Here is a 21506-nt window from a genome sequence, read left to right as displayed (position 1 = left end):
AATCTGGGGGAAATAAAGCAGATAGTTGGAAATTGGGTTATTGCTTTCTGCTCACCTCTCCCCTTCCTTCCTCTGGAGCGGCCCTTGGGTGCTCGCTCTAGATCCCCTCCCCTGGAGCGGCCCTTGGGTGCTCGCTCTAGATCCCCTCCCCTGGAGCGGCCCTTGGGTGCTCGCTCTAGGAGTCCAACTTCCCCGCCCCTTGGAGCGGCCTTCGGGTGCTCGCTCTAAGGCACCAACTACCGCCCCTTCCTCGCACTGTACCTGACCACACCCCTTCTCTACCCCTGGCCCAGCAAAAGGGCAGGATAGTGCCAATATCTGTGAGTCAAGGAGCAGCTGCCAGCCTACCAGAGGGCCTTTCGCCCCACCTCAAGTCACTCCATCACCCGACGCTGTTGCCGGGACACGTCAAGATACTGAAATTTAAATTCTTATACTTTATTCGTACTTAACAATTCTGTTAACTTAAATTAGGTTAATCCTCTATGATTGTGTTTAGACACTGATATGAAATTCCTCTTTTTTTTATCTTTGCTTGTTTCATAAAATGTTCATATTTTATAAATAACCCATTGAAATTCATGTGTTGAACAATAAATTTAATTATTATAAGAAGATGAACTTGTAAGAAAGTTAATGATTGGCTAGCATATCCAGCGAATAGCGATAGCTAGGACATTCAGCTTATGTTTTGTGTTTTGACATCTGAAAGTCGTTTAAATAGCAAAGGAAAAGTACATTCTTTAGAACAAAGGAGTATTCGTTCTACCACGGTTTTGAAGAGACATCGTTATTACCTACTTTTGATTATCCACGAGATATCAATTTTGCACGATTTTATTATAGTTTCGAATGACATTCAAGTTTTTACTAATAAAGCTATGTGGCAGAAGTAGTATTAATGAATTAGATTATTGTGACATCAAATTTGAATCATCGTAGGCGATAAACTGCATCCACGATAGGGTTACTTCACGATCTATTGCTTGCTTTGAAACGAACTATCAAATTTTCACGACGGAAACGAATGAAACCAGTCAACTAAGTTTACAGCCTGCAAGACTGATTCCTGACGCTGTTCAACGTGCTGTAATGCCAGCGATCAACATTTTTGGCTGAAGAGAATCGAGCTGAGGAGAATAATTTCTGCAAGTTCATATCAAAACCGCTCCAGCCGGAAGGAAGGAAGGCCAACGATTGACCGGCAGTGGCGATATAGAAGCAGTTGAGGGCGCTGTGTTTCACACAGAACTTCGAAATCGACCATTGGTGCGTACCGAACAAGACCTTTCCCACTGCGAGGAAGGAAGCAGCGGCAGTGAGCAGCCATATTTCCCGGACCACGCACAGCTCTGTTTCAGAGCCAGGGGTCATCTGTGTCGTCATACTTTCGCATGTACTGACGGAGGTTGGTTGCCGTCTCGGATTGAATAGAATTTGAACAATTTTCGGGAGTCCCTTGAACTATCGATTATCAAGTACCTAAATCAATTTATTTTCATATAATCTGAGATCACACTAATTTTCCAGAAGTTCATCTTCAATTTAATTTTATTGTGAATAATTTTTTGTATGAACTAAATTTTAATTTGTTCTAACTATAATGTTGATTTTGTGTCTGATCAGATGGAATTAGAAGTTGCTGTTTGATTAATAACTTAACTTTGCAATTTACTTTTGAGAATTTACCTTGTCCCTTAAGTGTAGTTCATATCCAGTGGTCCAATTTGCTGACACCATTGAGCAAAAATAGCCGTAAGCACTGTTTAAAGGCACTCATTGATAACATGATCTGAGCTGATAATATTAAATTGAGTTTGAAGTTACATGATTTGAAACAATTCCTTTTTTAGTAACTTATATCTTATTTGAATATTGTAAACAGATTTCACATTTGTAATTTGAAGCTTTACTATCACTAAATAAACTTATAGTCCTCGACTACTGAATACATCTGTGCTAATTCTAAATGATAAGCAATTATGATTTATATCGAAACATACTAATATTCATTTAACTGTGAACGAGGGAATATTTTGTGTGATACAATATCGCCATGGTAAAGGTAAACAACAGTTGAAAAAAAATTGACTATAATTATAAGCATAGTTCAGGCGTTACATTTAAAAACAACTATTTTCTTACTGTGATAACATATTTAAATCGTTTCTCTCCCAAAGTTAAATCTTTTGACCAACACGTTTAATCTTTATAATTATTTTAATTTAATTTGTACGCGACATTTATTTAGGGGTAAAGAGAGCAATGAGTTGAAGGACTGTATTCTTGATATTCGTGTTCCCGAGACGCTGCAAAAATATAAGGACTGTATTCCTGCATTTGTGTTGCTAAAAATTCACTTGTTACAATAAAATAGTTATTATTTAATTAATAAAGTAGCCAATAAAGTTTTTTTATGGCGAATGAGTACTGTGGTCTAGTATTTTAGTAACAGGACAAAAAATTTTAACAGGGTCAGAACTGGAACTATTTTATGGCTAGTAACAGGCCGCAGTTAGTCTTCCAAAATATTAAAAATACTTCTTACTCCTAAGTCTGGCCCCCCCCCTACAAATTATCATATGGGCGCCCTTGTCAAAGCATTATAGCTGGTAGAAGACACAGACATATCTTTGATACCTTCTGTAGAGATAAATATGTATGTAGTCATTGTTAAGTATTAGGTGCTAGTGTTTGCATTTCGATATTTCCCTTTCTCTAATATTTTGGTTTCATTTTCGTCAAATATATAATTTTTTGAATGCTTAATATATGATGGTATTTAACGATTTGTTAGTCATCTCTAGAAGCAACAAAATTATATAAATATATTTATGTTAGAAAGTTAAATATTTTTTTATTCTGTTCTCATGCCTTCTCTTTGGAAGAGTGAAATGTAAAATTTCATGATACAATCAAACAGCTTGCGCTGTCTGTTTAGGATGTAGGAAACTCCATATGTGGATATATTGCCTTATTATGCTTCCGTGGAAAACCCAAGGATCTTTGTCATAATTTTTATGATTTAAAAACAAGTTACACAGTTTCTCTTTGTGAATACGTACGTGTGTGTGGAAAGAGACGGTTTGAATACTGCCTGTGTTTGCTTTGCCGTTACAGTGACTCTGACACTTCCCTGAACGTCCCTGTGACCGTTGAGTCGCAGAATGGTGCAGTTGCCTCACCTCAGTTCTGTCGCTTGGACAGTCACGAAACTCCGCCAGCTCATCGTGATCTCAAGTTTTACCACACACAGCTTTGGTGAAGACTTGCATTTGTTTGCTGGCCGGTTTTTACCCATATTTTGATAGCTCTTAACCATAAACTAACTTAGAACAAATCTGAATTTCTATATTTGACATTTCATTGCAGAATAAGTAGGTGTGTTAATGTTATAAAAAAAATACCATAAATGATATAGTTGATTTAGAACAATATAAGACTTTTTTGATGACCAAAAGCTAGTTATAGTATCATAAATATAAAATATTTTATGTTTCAAATGTTTTGTGGTTTTGTGCTTTTAGTAGTTCTTTTTTTCTTATTTAACACTTGTATTATATTTTTTGCATGGCATTATTTTGTTAAACCAAAATTGTAACATAAGCTATACTGTGTTGTGTTAATGCAGCTAAACATGGGTTTTCTTTTGTTATTTAATTTTATGTAGCTGTAATGTAATGTGATGTGTGAAGCTAAAATTTAAGTACAGTTTTTTTTATTTCAATTTGTATTTGCTTAATGAATACTAAAAACTGTGGTGTTACCTAAATCTTAAAGTATAAAGTAAAATTTTGTGTGCTTTTGTAAAAAGATTTTAACACTGCTAAACACTCAGGCTGTTAAATTAAACAGAGGAATTTTTAAGAAAACCTGCATTACCAATGATAATTTTTAGAGCTGCACTGAATCACAAAATTTAGCCGATATGCCAATATGACTTATGCCGATTCACAGGTTCTGAACTGATACTAAATTACTCAAAATAATTTATTCTAAGAAAATCATGCAATTCAAATACACATGTATTTTAGTTCATAAACAGAACATATCCTCTCATTTTTAACTAGTTTTTAGCTTATTTTCATTTGTTTGTTGACAACCCATTAGTTGATTATTGAAACATGAATTTACTAACAGAGGCTAGAAAATTTAATTATATAAAATAAGATTATTTAATAATAGGTAACTATGATTTATCTGCAAAATACAAATTAAAAAAAAAATGATTTTAAAATGTGCAAAATTGAGAGATTTTGTACATGTTTAGAATTCAGGAATGGGAATACCATCTTATCGTGTGCGGTAGTGAAAATTTATATGTAGTACCAAACATACAGAAATGTGTTTGATGTGGTCGCTTTGCACGGGAAACGATCAAAGTAATTTACAGTATGTGAAGTCCTATATTATTTGGTTATTATTATTTTTATTAAATTTTAAAATCTTTACGTAAGTTAATTAAAAAACGTCTCCATCATGATTTTACAAACATTTCTTTGCAGTTCAAGCAGTTGGTAATTTCTGTTGTTTGTAGTGGTAGCCATGTTCTAAATAAAACAAGTTTTTGTTCTTATCTAACTTTCCTGTGCTGGTGATATATTTATTTATGATGTATTTGATTTAAGAATGTTATTAACACATAAGATGTTTAAGTTTAAAATGTACAGCTGACACACATAGCTAAGAAATTATGTTCAGGATTTTGAGGTTATGACAGGCACTTTCATTTTTCAATAATATGCATACTATCTTAAATCTGCAGAAACTTTGATTCAACTAAATTTCAGCAAAATTGGCTTCTGCCGATTCATATCGCACAGCTCTAATAACTTTAAAATTGTGTAAACAATGAATGCATTGTACGTATTTTTACAAATGAACATTTATGTAATCAGGGTTGCTACATGTATAGAAACCTGGGAAAAATTAGGTAAATGAAAATGGTCCAGGGAATCACAAAATATGTATGAATTATTATTTTTTTTTTTTTTTGTGATAGCAAAAGTGATAACGGAATTTACCACATTGCAAATGAGGTAGCTCAAAAAATGGTAAAATGTTGCAATATTTGGTTGATTTTTCTTCTTTTCACAAAATCGTAGGGTTTTTACAGGCAATACAGAGTTTGAAAACAGTTTTGATAGTCTACATTCAATATTTTAAGGTGAATCTATAACAATCATTTACAAAACTGTGTTTTGATTTAAAATAGCATTAATTTTCCTGCCTGGTGCCTGCACCTCCTGTTGGCAACAAATCTAACATCCTAGAATCTCAACAAACACTTGGGTGTTTTTAATTTTTTGTTTAGTTTATCAAAAGGCATTATTTAAACATATTTTGCATGTGCTGAAAAATTAATCAATGCCAATCTCATGCATACACATGCATTTAAAATTGAAAGGTAGAGTTGATTCACAAGTGAAGCGTAAATTCGAAAACATAAAATTACTACATTTGCTTTTGGTTCATGTACAGAAACAAGCAGTAGGTATTTGTATTTATTGTCAGCTGACCAAATTTTTTTTCCATGATATATGCTTATTCCAGATATTTTTTCTTCTGCTTATGGCGTAGTAAATGATTGGCTTTCTCTCTCTCTCTCTCTCTCTCTCTCTCTCTCTCTACTATTCACTTGTATGGCTTTCCATTCAGTGGACTCATTTGTCTAAAATCCCATGTATTTGCATGAAGGACTAGCATCATGTGCACATCACAAGTACAGATATTTTAACTGTGCATGTGTGTAAAATTTTACAGTTAAGTATGATTATAATGAAGGGGTGCTGGAAATGTAGCACACTGCTTTTAATATTATTTTAGGACAATTAAAAAAAAACTTCAGTTTCATTTGGTTGATAAGAGGGAAAGCACATGGTAGTATTTCCTCTGACAAACAATAAAAGTATTTAAAATACATTTAGAAATACTAAGACATGCCCAAATGTTAACTGTTATTGTCTCGTGATGTAATGTAGGCCTGCATTACAAGTTACTTTAACAGTGAATGAATCACCCAGAGCATAATGAAAAGTGATGACGACTTGATGACGAATTGATGACGAACAAAGTCGGACAACTATAAGACTTGGCAGGTTTTTTGTCGTGTGTTTGTGTATTTTATTATTCAGGTGAACAAATTAATATAATTATATTTATTGTTGAAGTGGATTATTGAAGTGTGAAGTTTAATTTATATGGCTATGGCAGCCACACCTATATTTTTCTTTCCACAACATTGTATTGGTAAATATAAACAATAGCACTGTTGTGCCTGAGAAAGGTAACACACATGGTATATGAGTCTTTGTAAATGCAACTGTCTGGGTATATCAGTTTGAGCTTCACGTAAGATTAATACAAAAAGTCACTTATCAAATGTTGGCTATAGCTTTGTAGAAAAGTAAAATCAAATTAAGTTTAATACACTCAAATTATAAGCTACTTCCACAAATTAAATTAATTATCATGTAGGATGAATGTTCAAAATGTTTCTGGACTTGATAATATAAAAATTCAGCGGTGATCTTGGAGCTAGTGGTTATTATTGTTTTCGAATAAACCCCCGTCTCAAAATTATATTCCTATTTTTGGAAGCATTTATGTTAAAATTCGGTTAAACTTGTCTATTTTCGTATCTATAGATTTGTATTACAGTCAAACCTCTATCTATCGTTTTTCAGGGGACCAACAAAAAAATTCAGTAGATGCGGACATTCAATAGATGTGGACTTCACTCTAAGAATTTTTAAAAAAATAATATTCCAACCTCAAAATTAGTGTCAGAAATATATCAGTTACTTGTCTTTAAAGTTAAATCAGTTGAAAAATAAATACAAATGAAAGTATTTTTTACTTAATTCAATTTACACTTCCAAAAAAAAAACATACACACAATAAATCTACATGGCAATTAAAGTCTTTTTCAATATCCTGAAGTCTGAAATATGTTTATTCATGTCATCAAATGCAGAGCTGTACTGAAGAAGCCGATTTTGCCAATTTTTAGTTGAATCGGCATTTCTGCCGACTTCCGATACGCTTGTTAATTTTCGGCCGATATTACTGAAAAACGAGAGACTGCCATAACCTAAAAATCCACGAGTATCCTTTTCACTTTTCGTAGTAGTACTGCATTCTTTCAGATCGCATTATTTCTTCGTAACATGTGCCAAACGTACATATAAAAATTTAACATCCTTTTTTTCAATAATGTTCTTTAATTTTAATGTCATAAATAAATACATTACCGTCACGGTAAATATACTTCTCGGTTGTTACGGTAACTGTAGTGCAAATGTGGTAGCTATCGTGCTTCTGTAGTAATTATGGTATCGACAAAGAATCTTTAGTTCTTTTTATGGTAATTATCTTAGGATAACAATTGGGTTTGTACTCTAGTTATGGTACATCATCCATATTTCTTCGTAAGGTGTTGTTCATTTGTCTTTTCTTCATATTTACATGCTCCATTACTTGGCTGCAGATTTAAGGTGATTTTTACTACTGTATACTATCGTTACTGTTTTTATGGCGGTTTCTTTCTAAGAAATGGTTATTTCTGCAAAATCTTTATGGTTAAACGATCATCTATTATAATTTATAGTGACGGGACCACATATTTTGTACGATCAATGCGGACAAAACGATAATTCCAACATCGGTACAAGCGGACTTTTTTAACCTTAATTGTATGGCAATATTGCCGGGACCGTAGAAAGTATACGATAAACACGGACAATCGATACATGCGAGTTCGATAGATAGAGGTTTGACTGTAGTTCCTTACATTAAAAATAATCTGTACCACTTCAACTTAAAATGTCCGCAGGGGAAAGGTTTGAATGCTACAGCGGCTGTAATGATTTATTTTTGCTCTTTCAATTTAGGTAGTGTCCGAACATAGTCACACGGTTATACACTTGCGACCCCACATACTTCACTATCCCTTGTGAAGTGCTATAGCAGATTGGACATTGAATTTTTGGCCTCTGAAAACTGTATTAGCCAGTTAAACCGGTTAACAATAATTTTTTCATTTGATGAGTTTAATCCAAAAAAAATTACATTCTCTTTGTTTAAAAATATGAAAACTTAACTTGAACTTAGTGGAGATTTAAACTGCACTTTACAGGTTATCTATTACCTATTAGTATAGATTTTTGCTATGTAAAACAAAAATTAGGGGAGACATTCTCTTCTGCAACTCTATGAATCCCCAATCAGTGAAAATTTCATAGAATAAGCAACGAAACATAACACTGGCTCAGTGGTTAGAATGCACAAGGCCGCAGATACGAACATAATGTTTGCCATCACAAGAGATAATTCAGATGTACAGAGGAAGTGCAATGGTGGTTTTTCGAAAGCATCACACAAATATGTTATTGATGCTCTGCTTATGCTAGTGAACAGCAAAATGAGAATGACAAATCTCTGTGATTAGTAAAGAATATTTTAAAAAAAGCTATTTGTGAATGAACACTGTAAAACACAGCTCAGAAACTTTTTGATAAATCCAAATACGTAGTTTATACATTTGCTTGCAGTGACTTTGATTTTAATTAATTGTATTATTTAACATAATCTTGGTATATTATGTTTAACTTATTTTTTTAATTTTATCATTATTTATTGATGCACATTTTTTGTATTCGATGGGTGAACTTCACTCATCTGGATTACACAGAGCTATATTTATGATTTGTCAAATTCATATAGTGTTGTAATGAGTAAAGTTATGTAATATAGTTGATTAGGTAAATCAACTGGCTAATGGTAGAAAAAAAAATATATTAATTTTTTTGTTGAGTTTTGAAACACATGTACGGAAATTTTTTTTCAATAAACAATAGTTATGCACAAACAAGTGTTATATTAATTTATATAAGTAGTAACAATTTCACATCATATTTTAAACTCTGTTTAGTAAGTAAGAGCTATTGGATGGACATTTGACACATACCTCTCCCTCTTAATAGGCTGTTACAGCAAGATAGGAAAAAAGTTTTTTTATTATTAAATCTTAAAATTTAATATTTGCACATCTGTGTTGTGCTGCTTTGAGCATAACATTTTAAATTTTACCTGTTTTATATAATTTGTATGAGACATTTTTTTAAATATGACATACATCACAAAAGCTAGTTATATCATTCCTAACACATTTCTTGGTTTGCAATGCTGATAGGTGCATGTTATACATGTTGCATGACAGTGTGTTCAAATTATGCATGTCCAAATACATTGACTAATTTACCTCTACGTTATGTACAAACTTGCCCCTAGATAAGAAAATAAGTAGTTGTCGCTGGAATTTATCTTCTAAAATAAAAATTTAAAAACTCACCTAAACAGCGCAATAGTAATAAGCGTAAATATTGTAAACCATACAGAAATTAGTTAAAAAGTAGAACCAAAACTCTTTTAATTACAGTTGTATACTAGTGATTTGCATGAAATTATGTGGTATTTTTGTATTAATTTCACTAAGTAATCAGTTTATGTAAGTCTAATTCAAACATTACAGCTCTATACATGCTGCTTTGTGTGTGTGAATACGAATCTCACTGTTAAAAACAATAAGAAAAACTTATTGAGTTTTAAGCATTGTAAAAAATGAAGTACATATGTATTAATATGTGTGAAATGCTAGTTTTACTTACCTGTACTTGTAGAAAATATAAATGTACACAATCTTTGCCTTCAGAGGTAGGTAATAAATGACTAATTTTTTCCCCACGTAACAAAATTTAATGATTAATATGTTACGAGTTCATGACTACCAAGTATTCACTTTTCTAAGTACATACCAAAATTTCTAGACCCGAATCACACACTTACTTTCTACCGCCACTAGAATTCGCTACTTGTATCGTAAACGTTGCTTACCACCATCACCAACAGAAGGCAGCACAAAATAAATGGAAATTTTAAACTGTTAGAAACAGTTCCCATTAAAAAAAAAAAAATACAATACCTGAAAAAAATTTTCAATTCCTGCTTTGGACCTGATTTTTAACAAGGAATTTTTATTAAAATACTGCCCATCTTGATAAAATTCATTAAACCGTTAATACTATAAAGTTTCTGCATACATTAGAAGTTATACTCTATGGAATTACTAAAATATTAACTGAAACATTTTAAAACACATAACATTAAGTAGAAGTTTTCATATTTGTTTTTGCTTAAATGACTGAAATCATACTAAATGATTACTGATGCCAATCTTAACCTTATTGAGCTGATTCAATATTATTATTTAATACAATGATCTAATGTTATTAAAAACATAAAAAAAAAAATTCCAGTGTTGAGATTCAAACTACGCCCCTGATAGTTACCAAGCGTGCACTTTACAGCATGTGCTGCTAAGCCTCTTGGTAATCTGAAATCTATGTATTATTTCATTTTAATGCCAGTTTCCTTAGGTTTTTTAAAACTTAAGATTACTTTTTATTATGACCATTTTAGTTTACCAAATATATTCCGGGGTAGTGTATTATCATAAAGTTACATTTGGCACAACAATTCTTTTGGTATGTAACCTAATCTTTACGTGACTATATACAGGTTTATGTTGCTACATGTGGGTCCGCCATCTTTGCGTCACATTTCCGTTTATTGACTTCCGTTCCATTTTCCTACAAAATACAGAGAGCTAAAATGTTTACACATCAAAATTTTTTGGATTATTCCTTACTAATAGATACAGCAAGTGAGACTTGTACACAAATAAATATCAATAAAAAGAGTGTAACATGTATGAGCTTAAGATTATTCGTAAGTTTCATTTTTTTTCTGCAAAACATTACATACATGCTTTTTATATGTAACAAATAATCTGTGCTTATGAATTATGTATTTCTTTTTAATTTTACTGTATTTTTAATCACTTTTTCTTGGTCTTCTGTGAGGCATGAAGAACATACAGTAAAACCCAGTTTTTACGAACCCTCGAGGTTCCTGTCATTGTCGTAATAACCAATTTTGGACCGACTGACCCTTTCCCTACTTTTGTACGTAAAAATATGTAATTTTTCACACCAATTCCGTGTTTAGTCATCTCTAGCAAGAAACTGACAAGTTTTCAAAATTAAAATAAATTTATTTTATAGTATACATCTTCCAAAAAGAAAAGATATCCAAGAAAAGAATATTTGACCAACTACTGTCACCAAAATGAGCATAAACACAGTGAAATGTGCAACAGTATCTTAAAACAAGCTTAAAGTAAATTTGACACCGATTTCATAAGGAAAGTGAACAGAATTTTTATTGAAACGTTAATTTACTAGACTTTGGCCATAACTAGTAACTATATAATATACCATGCCAGAGAGGTCAAGGTTAAGTGCCAGCAAAAAATGCTTTGTTATCACTCTTATGGTGGACACAGGTTGCTGCACGCACACACACACATAGCACTCTCAGCACTCGCATTCCAAAGAGTTATCCTGTCTCATCTGTTACATCCATCGTCCAGGAGGCAGTCAAAAGTGGCAAAAAGAACAGTTTAGCTGCAGAGAGTGTAGTTTTTCAACTAAGCTTCCATAGCTAGGGTAAAGAGTTTTGAGGGCCGGAAGCTACAGCAGAATTATTACCAAACAGCTACAATACAATTTAAAAGATTACAGATATAAAAAACTTTGTAGCAAGCTTTTTTGTTTGTAATACAATTTTCAACGAGTTTTATTGTATGCATTTTTTTATGATTTACCATTTGAGATATTTGTGACAATAAAGCCATTAAAATTTTCTAGAAATTACTTAATATAAAAAAAAATAGAAAATTGTGTTTCAACTTCAAAGAATTGCAAATCGAGTTATTTTTCAAGTTTATCACAATCACAAATTTTTCAGACAGCTAGTAATAAAAGAAGCTGAGAGGGTAGCTTGTCCAGAGCACGTTACAAGGAGGGAACCAAAAAAATCTGTTTTTTTTTGCCAACAAAAATTATTTATTACCTTTTTTTACAAAATTCCTTCATCACCTTCAAAATACTCTCCATTAGATGCGATGCACTTGTCAAGTCTTTTTTCCCCACTGGTAGAAGCACCTCTGGAACTGTTCAACTTGTATATCCTCCAGTGTCCTCTGCGAAGCTGTTTTTACCACCTCTACATCATCAAAATGCTTCCCTTTTAGATTTTTCTTCAATTGTGAGAACAGAAAAAAGTTGCATGGGGCTAGGTCTGGCGAATACAGAGGGTGGGGAACGACAGATTATCCCTGAGAGGCCAAATAAGCAGTTCACTCATAAGGCCGTGTGTGTGGGGGCGTTGTGATGAAGGAACCAGTCTTCTGATTGGCAAATTTCCGGGCGTTTCCTCCGCACACTCTCTCACAAATGTCTTAAAACTTTCAAATAAAAGTGATGTTAACAGCCTGACCAGGGGGAACAAATTCCCGGTGCACAATTGCAAGAACATCAAAAAAGACAATGATCATCGTCTTAACATTCGACCTCACTTTTCGTGCTTTTTTTGGTCTGGATCATACCCGTAACACCAACTCTCATCACCTGTAATGACTGTGGTCAAAAGTTTGGATCACTTTCAATCTCTTTTTTCAAGTCCTGGCTCAAATTCAATTGAACCCTTTTTTTTATCCAGTTTGAGAAGGCGAGGAACAAATTTAGCGGCAACACATCTCATTTGCAAATCCTCAGTGAAAATCCGCTGGCACAACTCACTCCTGTCTCTTCGGAAATTTTGTTGATTTTGAAATACGATTGCAGATTTTTTAAATGTTTTCATCATTTTGAGATGGTCTTCAACACTCATCTCACCATGTTCGAAGCGCCCAAACCAAACTTGTATGCAGCTCATAGCATCCTCCTTGAAAGCCTGTTGAAGCATTTGGTATGCTTCCATTGCAGATTTTTCAAGCAGGAAACTAAATTTCAAACAGACTCTTTGCTCTTTTAAATCTGTCGTAATGACTTCGCAGGCGGAACACAACAGTAAGAGAAAAACAATACTATGATCAAACGTTAACTTACAAACTGATGCTGTTTGGGCAGCTCCCCCATCTAGCAGGAGAACTACTTTGTCTATGAATGGCAGTGCGCACTCAGTTAAGTTTTTTTGTCCCCCTCCCCCCCACTTAATGACAATAGTTGGTTACTGGGCGCCGGCCAGCCAGCGGGAAGACATGCTGGTGCCAAGAAACCGTTATCTGTAACTGGGAAGGTTCTTCCAGGAGGAGAGGGATATCTATTGCACCATGCATGGTAGTGCGGTACAGCGTTCGCCAAGAGAAATGCAGCGCAACATGCTATTTCCTTCAAAATTTGACTTATCACAAATTTTTCATAATTCCTCAAAGGGATCATAATAGAGAGGTGGTCGTAAAATGGGGTCTTGCTGTAGTTTCACTGTATGTTTAAAAATTATCTGAAAAATATTTGATATTTGTGAATAATTTAAATTTTAAAAAAAAAATCAGGATTTACAGAAGCATAAGTGTAAATATTTGTGTGGCTGAGACTCTTCCTCTGTTTTGTGGTGCAGGAAGACTCAGAACGGATGCGAGGCCCGCCTTGAAAGCAACGGAAACCCAGTAGCCGTGGGCTCTGGGGCAAGTGTGTGGGCGAACCCTTGCACCAGTGTCACAAAGTGTCTCAATGGATGGTCCGAGTAGACACAAGCACCACACACACACACTTACACAGGCAAGCAGTTTAAGCTGACCAGAACTGCTTCAATCATTTCAAATGCTTTTTGTCCAAGCAGTTCTCAAATTATGCTACATCAATTTGGTACATACCAAACCTATGAATGCAAGTAATGCAGTGTAAATTGTAATGTCAGTATGCTTGGGAGTTACTTAAGAATTGATTCAAATTTTAATTTATTTTTCCTCACTAATCACATTCTATTTGAAAGTTATTTTAATTGAGTTGGACTTCTGTATGCACATATATGGGAAATAAAAAGAATTCACATTTGTAGAGCAATAAAATGACTTTTAGTTCCCATTTCCTCACTTGCTGCTCATGAAAAATGTAACCACCCATCTCGCTCTTGCTATGCGAGCTGGGATTAATTTCTTATCCAGTCTCCGAATTTCTTTGTTTTTTAAATCATTCAGTATTAAACATGCTGTCTGTAGGCTTAACAACAATTTACTATTTTGTTTCTGTGTTAATACTGACGTCGTCCCAGGTGCTCCCGTGGCTCGCACAGGTCGTTATGCCACCTCGGTGCCTCACCGGTCGGCGTGTGTGGTCGGTGGTAGTGTCTCGAACGGGTGGAGGTCGATTGTCACGGAGAGCGAGATCGACTCGAGCCCTAACGGGACCTGCCAGGACGCGCCAGTTGGCCTTCACCCCTCGGTGCGAGCAGTCGTGTGCGACTCGCGGAGTTCGGCGATCGGCGTTCGTGTGCGGACCGGACAGTAGTGTGCGTGCCGACAACGTTAGTCGTGTGTGTGGTCCAACCACTCCTGCCTGCCACGTGGCGACGTCACGACCACCGAGAGACGGAGTCTCATGCTGTGAACTAGCCCACAGCAACCACCCCTGTTAAAGGTTAGTTGGCGCCCTCAGACACCACCCAACCACGCATCAACATCGGCAGGACGACAAATGGCGCCCATCTAGGTGGCTCATCAAAATTGCAAACAATTCAGGCAAAGAAAACCCGTCAAAATTTCCGTCAAAACTACGGCAAAGTAGTCGAAAGGCGAGCCAGGACAAAGGGGAGGAAAACGCGCGCGCAGGACAAAGGGCGCGTCTGACCAGCGCCCTTAACGGGACCCAAGGGCAAACGAGGTCACCCCACCCCCACCCCAGCAACGCGCACGCTAGAAAGGAGCACCGGCCACCACTTTCCCCTCTCCGGGCCGCCGAGCGCGCACGTGCACCAAAGAAGCCAACTCCGGCCGTTCGGCACCCGAGCTTAACCGAGTGGAACCGAAGGCAGCCGAATCGGCACACTCGACCGCAGACCGCGTCCACGGACACATCCCGTCTCCCAGGGCGGCCAGCCACGTTCCACGAGGATGCAGAGAGATCCGGAGATAGCCATCGACATGGAGGGATTGTGTGAGGGCTGTTTTAGACCCTTTCCGGAGTCACTCGTAAATAACGAGAGTGCTCAGTGTCAGTGTGCGTGCGGCCGCGTCCGCGTCAAAGAGGAGCAGCCGGGAAGCGCCGCAAGGGGTACAACAAACACGCTGTGCGCAGCCGCGCGCTGCCGCGCGCAGCCAGCCGAGACGGCCCGATGCCTACAGTGCGGGGTCACAAAACACCGCGCGTGCGCTGAAGTACGCGAGTTCGTGCATTTTCGTGATGGGTTGTTCCTCTGCGTCAACTGCGAGAGCACAATGATGCAAGCGTACCACGCACAGCTGACCCCCGCGCCGCGCGCCGCGAGTGGGCCGGTCATACTGCCGGAGTTCGCGGGTCACGCCCACGAGGACCCAGCCATGTTCTTGCGGGTATGCAAGGAAAAATTAGCACGCCATCACATCGCACCAGAGGAGTGGACAGAACGCGCCAGCAGCCAGTTGCGCGGCGACGCCCGAACCTGGTGGTCTCAGACAGGCGATTACGACACCGCGTGGACTGATTTTGCACGACGCATGGAGGCACGCTTTGATGACTCGCGCGCACGGGCCTGTTGCATGAACGAGTTGTTCTGCCGAGCCCAGTCTAGCGGGGAAGGAGTAGAAGCATTTGTGCACGGGAAGCTGCGGCTATACCGACGTCTAACACCCCGCGGTAGGATACAGGATGTGCTACCGAACATTGTCGAGCTCTTGACGCCCGAGGTACGGCCCTTCGTGCGTACTGCAGTGGAGAAGGGACTAGACGCTTTCCTCGCCCTCGCAAGGGAAGTAGAACAGGACCTCAAGGCAGCACGAGACGACCGAAGCGTCACGACGCCCCAAGTCCCACAGGCGAGGCCGACAAGACGCCTGGAGGACACCCTGGCCGTGGTGCGATATGTGCAACCCCCCCCACCAAGGCATGGTTGCTACAGGACTAGAAAACCGGGAAAACCGGGAAATGTCAGGGAAATTAAAATGGTCAGGGAATTCCGGGAAATGTCAGGGAAAATTATACGAATTCTGGAAATTTTAAAGTTGCTTATAATTCAAACAAAGCTTTGTTTTGATGCGCTCGTACCGCTACCGAGCGACTCCGCTAAAAGGCTGCTGCTTAAGGCACACGGCAACAGCAACTTTTTTTTTTACTTGATCTACGATTGTCCGTTGCAATAGGTTGTTACAACCACCCACCATAACTTCTGGCCAATCCAGGCACTCGTTTGTTCACTAGCGAACCCGGCCTTCATTTGTTCGTGTTTTGATCCTTTTTAATTTGCCCTTGAGACTTTGTGTTTTGTTCCGTTCCATGCAGTGAACTACAGAACGGGCATGGCGTCGTTTATCTTTTGAAGGCTATTTTCACGTGGAATAAGATGAGTACAAAGCTTATTACGTGAATTTAAAGGCGTTGTTTCAGGTGAAGTTAGTTTTTGATGCGATCATAAGAAAATAAAGTGCATTTTGATAAAGAAGCAATACCAATTCTCATTTTGAAAACTACCAAGCTGATACGAAAACACGTGGATTTTGTGTGCGGTTATGTTATTGCATTTTTTCTATTTTTTTTAATTACTTTTTTTTTCAACCGTTATAATCCGTGAGTTCTGTTGCGTGACACTTGCATTGTGTATAAAAAAATATGCATAACTGAACATGTTTTTCCCCAGAATCGTTAGTTAACATTGTAAGAATGTAAGAGTATTGCATGTTGTAATGCTGCTATTGTAATTCTCTAAGTATGCCCGTTATATTGCTAGCTGTGAATTTGTAATAGTTTTTGTATTTGTGTAGTAATATTCTTTTAAGAATTCATAAACAATAATTTTATAACCTAACCTGAAAATATTAATATGTACTTTTTTTTTAGCTTAGAGATGTCGAATAAAACTACTTTTAAGGAGAATTGGCTCAAGGAGTCACAGTTTCAGCATATCAAACCCTCCGCTAAAAACATAAATTCTGTGTACTGCACTTTGTGCTACAAAAGTATTCAACTCAGCAATATGGGCCGAAGAGCTCTCACCAGCCATGTCGAAGGAAAAAAAAACACATTCCAATTCTGCCGTCAAAATAACACAATAAAAAAACCTTATTTTACCTCATGTTGAAATTTTTATATTACATTTAATCATATGCACGTTAATATTTATGGTATGTTCTTCATAAGAAAGTCAGGGAATTTTTCTCTTAGATTTCTGGAAAACAGGGAAAAGTCAGGGAATTCTAAGATTCTATTTCTGTAGCAACCATGCAAGGGAATCCCAACCCCAGTCCAACTTACTACAGGAGGGGGGAGGGGCATCGCGTCCGAAGCAGGGCGGCCAGGCGGTGCGACAAGCACGGGCAGGCAGCCAACGTGGCGGCCCTTCCAGTGAACGTGACGATCATCCGCCACGCTGCCAATACTGCCCGACGCCCGAACACCACTGGCATAAAGTGTGCCCGACCAGAGAGGCGCGGTCGATGCCGTCAAGGGGAGGACCCGCGCCGTCGGGAAACTGCAACTAGGGGGCGACGACGCAGTTGGCCGCCGTCCCCGGACCTCACGCCCTGCCTCCGCCGACACACCGCCTCACCTACCACTCGCCAGTGGAGGCGGCCCACCGCACCCGATGACGGACAGCCCCACGTCGCCAGCGAGCGACACCATTCACCAGGCGTCGCCGGTGACCCGACCCACAGCTGAGGGGTCGAGAGACGCACCGTCTCACCTACCACTCGCCAGTGGAGGCGGCCCACCGCACCCGATGACGGACAGCCCCACGTCGCCAGCGAGCGACACCATTCACCAGGCGTCGCCGGTGACCCTACCCACAGCTCGGGGGTCGAGAGACGCACCGTCTCACCTACCGTATCACCTACCACTCGCCAGTGGAGGCAGCCCACCGCACCCGATGACGAACAGCTCCACGTCGCCAGCGAGCGACACCATTCACCAGGCGTCGCCGGTGACCCTACCCACAGCTGGGGGGTTGAGACGCACCGTCTCACCTACCGTCTCACCTACCACTCGCCAGTGGAGGCGGCCCACCGCACCCGATGACGGACAGCCCCACGTCGCCAGCGAGCGACACCATTCACCAGGCGTCGCCGGTGACCCGACCCACAGCTGGGGGGTCGAGAGACGCACCGTCTCACCTACCACTCGCCAGTGGAGGCGGCCCACCGCACCCGATGACAGACAGCCCCACGTCGCCAGCGAGCGACACCATTCACCAGGCGTCGCCGGTGACCCTACCCACAGCTGGGGGGTCGAGAGACGCACCGTCTCACCTACCGTATCACCTACCACTCGCCAGTGGAGGCAGCCCACCGCACCCGATGACGGACAGCTCCACGTCGCCAGCGAGCGACACCATTCACCAGGCGTCGCCGGTGACCCTACCCACAGCTGGGGGGTCGAGAGACGCACCGTCTCACCTACCGTCTCACCTACCACTCGCCAGTGGAGGCGGCCCACCGCACCCGATGACAGACAGCCCCACGTCGCCAGCGAGCGACACCATTCACCAGGCGTCGCCGGTGACCCTACCCACAGCTGGGGGGTCGAGAGATGCACCGTCTCACCTACCGTCTCACCTACCACTCGCCAGTGGAGGCAGCCCACCGCACCCGATGACGGACAGCTCCACGTCGCCAGCGAGCGACACCATTCACCAGGCGTCGCCGGTGACCCTACCCACAGCTGGGGGGTCGAGAGACGCACCGTCTCACCTACCGTCTCACCTACCACTCGCTAGTGGAGGCGGCCCACCGCACCCGATGACGGACAGCTCCACGTCGCCAGCGAGCGACACCATTCACCAGGCGTCGCCGGTGACCCGACCCACAGCTGGGGGGTCGAGAGACGCACCATCTCACCTACCGTCTCACCTACCACTCGCCAGTGGAGGCGGCCCACCGCACCCGATGACGGACAGCCCCACGTCGCCAGCGAGCGACACCATTCACCAGGCGTCGCCGGTGACCCGACCCACAGCTGGGGGGTTGAGAGACGCACCGTCTCACCTACCACTCGCCAGTGGAGGCGGCCCACAGCACCCGACAACGGACAGCCCCACGTCGCCAGCGAGCGACACCATTCACCAGGCGTCGCCAGCGAGCGACACCATTCACCAGGCGTCGCCGGTGACCCTACCCACAGCTGGGGGGTCGAGAGACGCACCGTCTCACCTACCGTATCACCTACCACTCGCCAGTGGAGGCAGCCCACCGCACCCGATGACGGACAGCCCCACGTCGCCAGCGAGCGACACCATTCACCAGGCGTCGCCGGTGACCCAACCCACAGCTGGGGGGTCGAGAGACGCACCGTCTCACCTACCACTCGCCAGTGGAGGCGGCCCACAGCACCCGACAACGGACAGCCCCACGTTGCCAGCGAGCGACACCATTCACCAGGCGTCGCCGGTGACCCGACCCACAGCTGGGGACCCCAGCCAAGCACCACCGCGCCTGGGGCGGATGGGACCGAAGGCTGGAAACCTCATCCGCATCCCTGTCTCGCTGGATGGGAGGCCGGTGGAGGTGTTGGTGGACACCGCGGCGACTCACACCTACGTTGCGGCCCACCTTGTCCCTGATGCTGAAGTGACACCTGAGGCAGACACCATTCAGCTCGCAACAAAGGGATCTAGCACGGTCACGACTGGGCGTGTGGAGGTGAGTGTCGGCATAAGGGACTATGTGACCAGGACGTGCGCACTCGTAGTGCAGGACCTCAGGGATGAGCTCATCCTAGGGTTACCCTGGCTAGTCCAGGAGGATGCTAACATAGAAGTCGGGGCAGGTAGAATGCATGTCCGGACCCAGGGGCGCTGGACCGTGTATGGGTTGTCACATCGCCGCCCACCTACCTGGACGGATCCTACCCAGCTAATAGACCTACGCCACGGCGTACCACCAGACTATTGTGCCCTTCTAGACAGAGCCCTCAGGCAGCAACCACAGGTGTTCGCGTCAGCTGACCGGCTGCGCCGCACGAATATTACAGAACATTGTATACCCATGGTACCCCATGTTCCTCCATTCGCCAAGCCAGGGGGTTTCGGTCCCCGCGAGCTCACTGCCATCCAGGAACAAATCACAGAAATGCTGGGGGATGGGGTAATAGAGCCCAGCACGTCACCATACAACTGTCGCATAGTCATGGCCAGTAAGAAAGGCGGCTCCCTGCGTTTCTGCATCAATTTTAAGCCAATTAATGACCTAACCATCCCGGCACCACCCCCACTCATAAATCTTACAGAAGCGCTCACCAGCATGGGCGATGCCCAGGTGTTTACGTCACTAGACCTGAAGTCCGGCTACTGGCAGGTGCCAGTTCGGCCTGAGGACCGCCCCCAAGACAGCCTTCACTGCACCCGATGGGCGCAGGTTTCAGTTTTGTGCCATGCCGTTCGGGCTGATGGATGCCCCCGCGACCTTCCAGACCATGATGGTCCGCGTCTTGGATGGCTACATTGGCAAGTTTGCTGCGGCCTACCTCGACGACGTGATCATATGGTCACGATCGTGGGAGGATCATGCACATCACCTCGCATTGGTCCTCGAACGGCTAGCCACACACGGACTGACGTGTGCGCCACGCAAGTGCCATGTCGGCGCGAAGGAACTGGAGTTCTTGGGGCACCTCGTGAGCGCTGATAGAGGGGAAAGAGCCTCCCCGTACCAGAAAACAATTGCAGAAGCTAATGGGACTTTTAAACTGGCTCAGGTCATTCATCCCGAACTTCGCCACCATCACCGCACCAATGACGGACCTCTTGTCACCCAAGAGCAGGTTTCGATGGACGGACGCGGCAGAGCAGGCCCTCGCTTGTGTCAAGCAGCAGTTCAGGGAGTGTCACACCCTGTCATGGCTAGTGCCCGATATTCCCCTATTCGTCCAGACAGACGCGAGCCAGGAGGGTATGGGGGCAGTAATCTACCAACAAAGAGCTGGAGAAGAGAGGCGGGTGATTGAGTACGCCAGTGCCAAGTTTGGCCCTGCAGAGCGGCGGTACCACGTCAACGAGCAGGAGTGTCTCGCGGTGGTGTGGGCACTCAGGCGATACCGACACCACCTCGAGGGGAGACGCTTCACGCTCCGCACTGACAGCCAGTGCCTGCAGTGGCTGAACTCCGCCCAGGGAGGCAAATCCAAGTTCACGCGGTGGGCACTGATGCTCCAGAACTTCGCTTTTCGCGTGGAGCACGTCCCTGGGCGGGAGAACCAGCTGGCGGACGAGCTCTCCCGTCACCCGGATGCCAACACTGTGTTCAAGGACGATCAGGGATGGGACGACTTACTTCCCCCCTGCAACCCCCAGACGGGGTCTACAAGTGAGCCCCCGCCAGCAGCACTATACGCCACTACGGCCGAGAGGCCCCGCGACCCTGCGCCAGCTACCCTAGCCAACCTCATGGAGATTGTCTGTCTCGCACAGAGCCAGGACTTGGT

General features: G+C 41.9%; 1 protein-coding gene across 1 annotated transcript in view; it reads left to right on the top strand.

The window, feature by feature from the left end:
• The window catches only part of LOC134546361 (alpha-tubulin N-acetyltransferase-like), a 97373-nt gene extending 83388 nt beyond the window's left edge, over positions 1-13985 (top strand). The window contains exons 12-13 of the mRNA XM_063389151.1: positions 3121-3261; positions 13522-13985. Of these exons, the coding sequence (XP_063245221.1) occupies positions 3121-3261; positions 13522-13651 (271 nt within the window). The 3' untranslated portion in view covers positions 13652-13985. The remainder of the gene's footprint in view (positions 1-3120; positions 3262-13521) is intronic.
• Positions 13986-21506: the final 7521 nt, after the last annotated feature.

This window comes from Bacillus rossius, chromosome 1 (genome assembly GCF_032445375.1).
Source record: "Bacillus rossius redtenbacheri isolate Brsri chromosome 1, Brsri_v3, whole genome shotgun sequence".
NCBI lineage: Eukaryota > Metazoa > Arthropoda > Insecta > Phasmatodea > Bacillidae > Bacillus > Bacillus rossius.
Note: the sequence above shows the minus strand (reverse complement) of the source record. Positions and strands in the feature narration are given on the sequence as shown.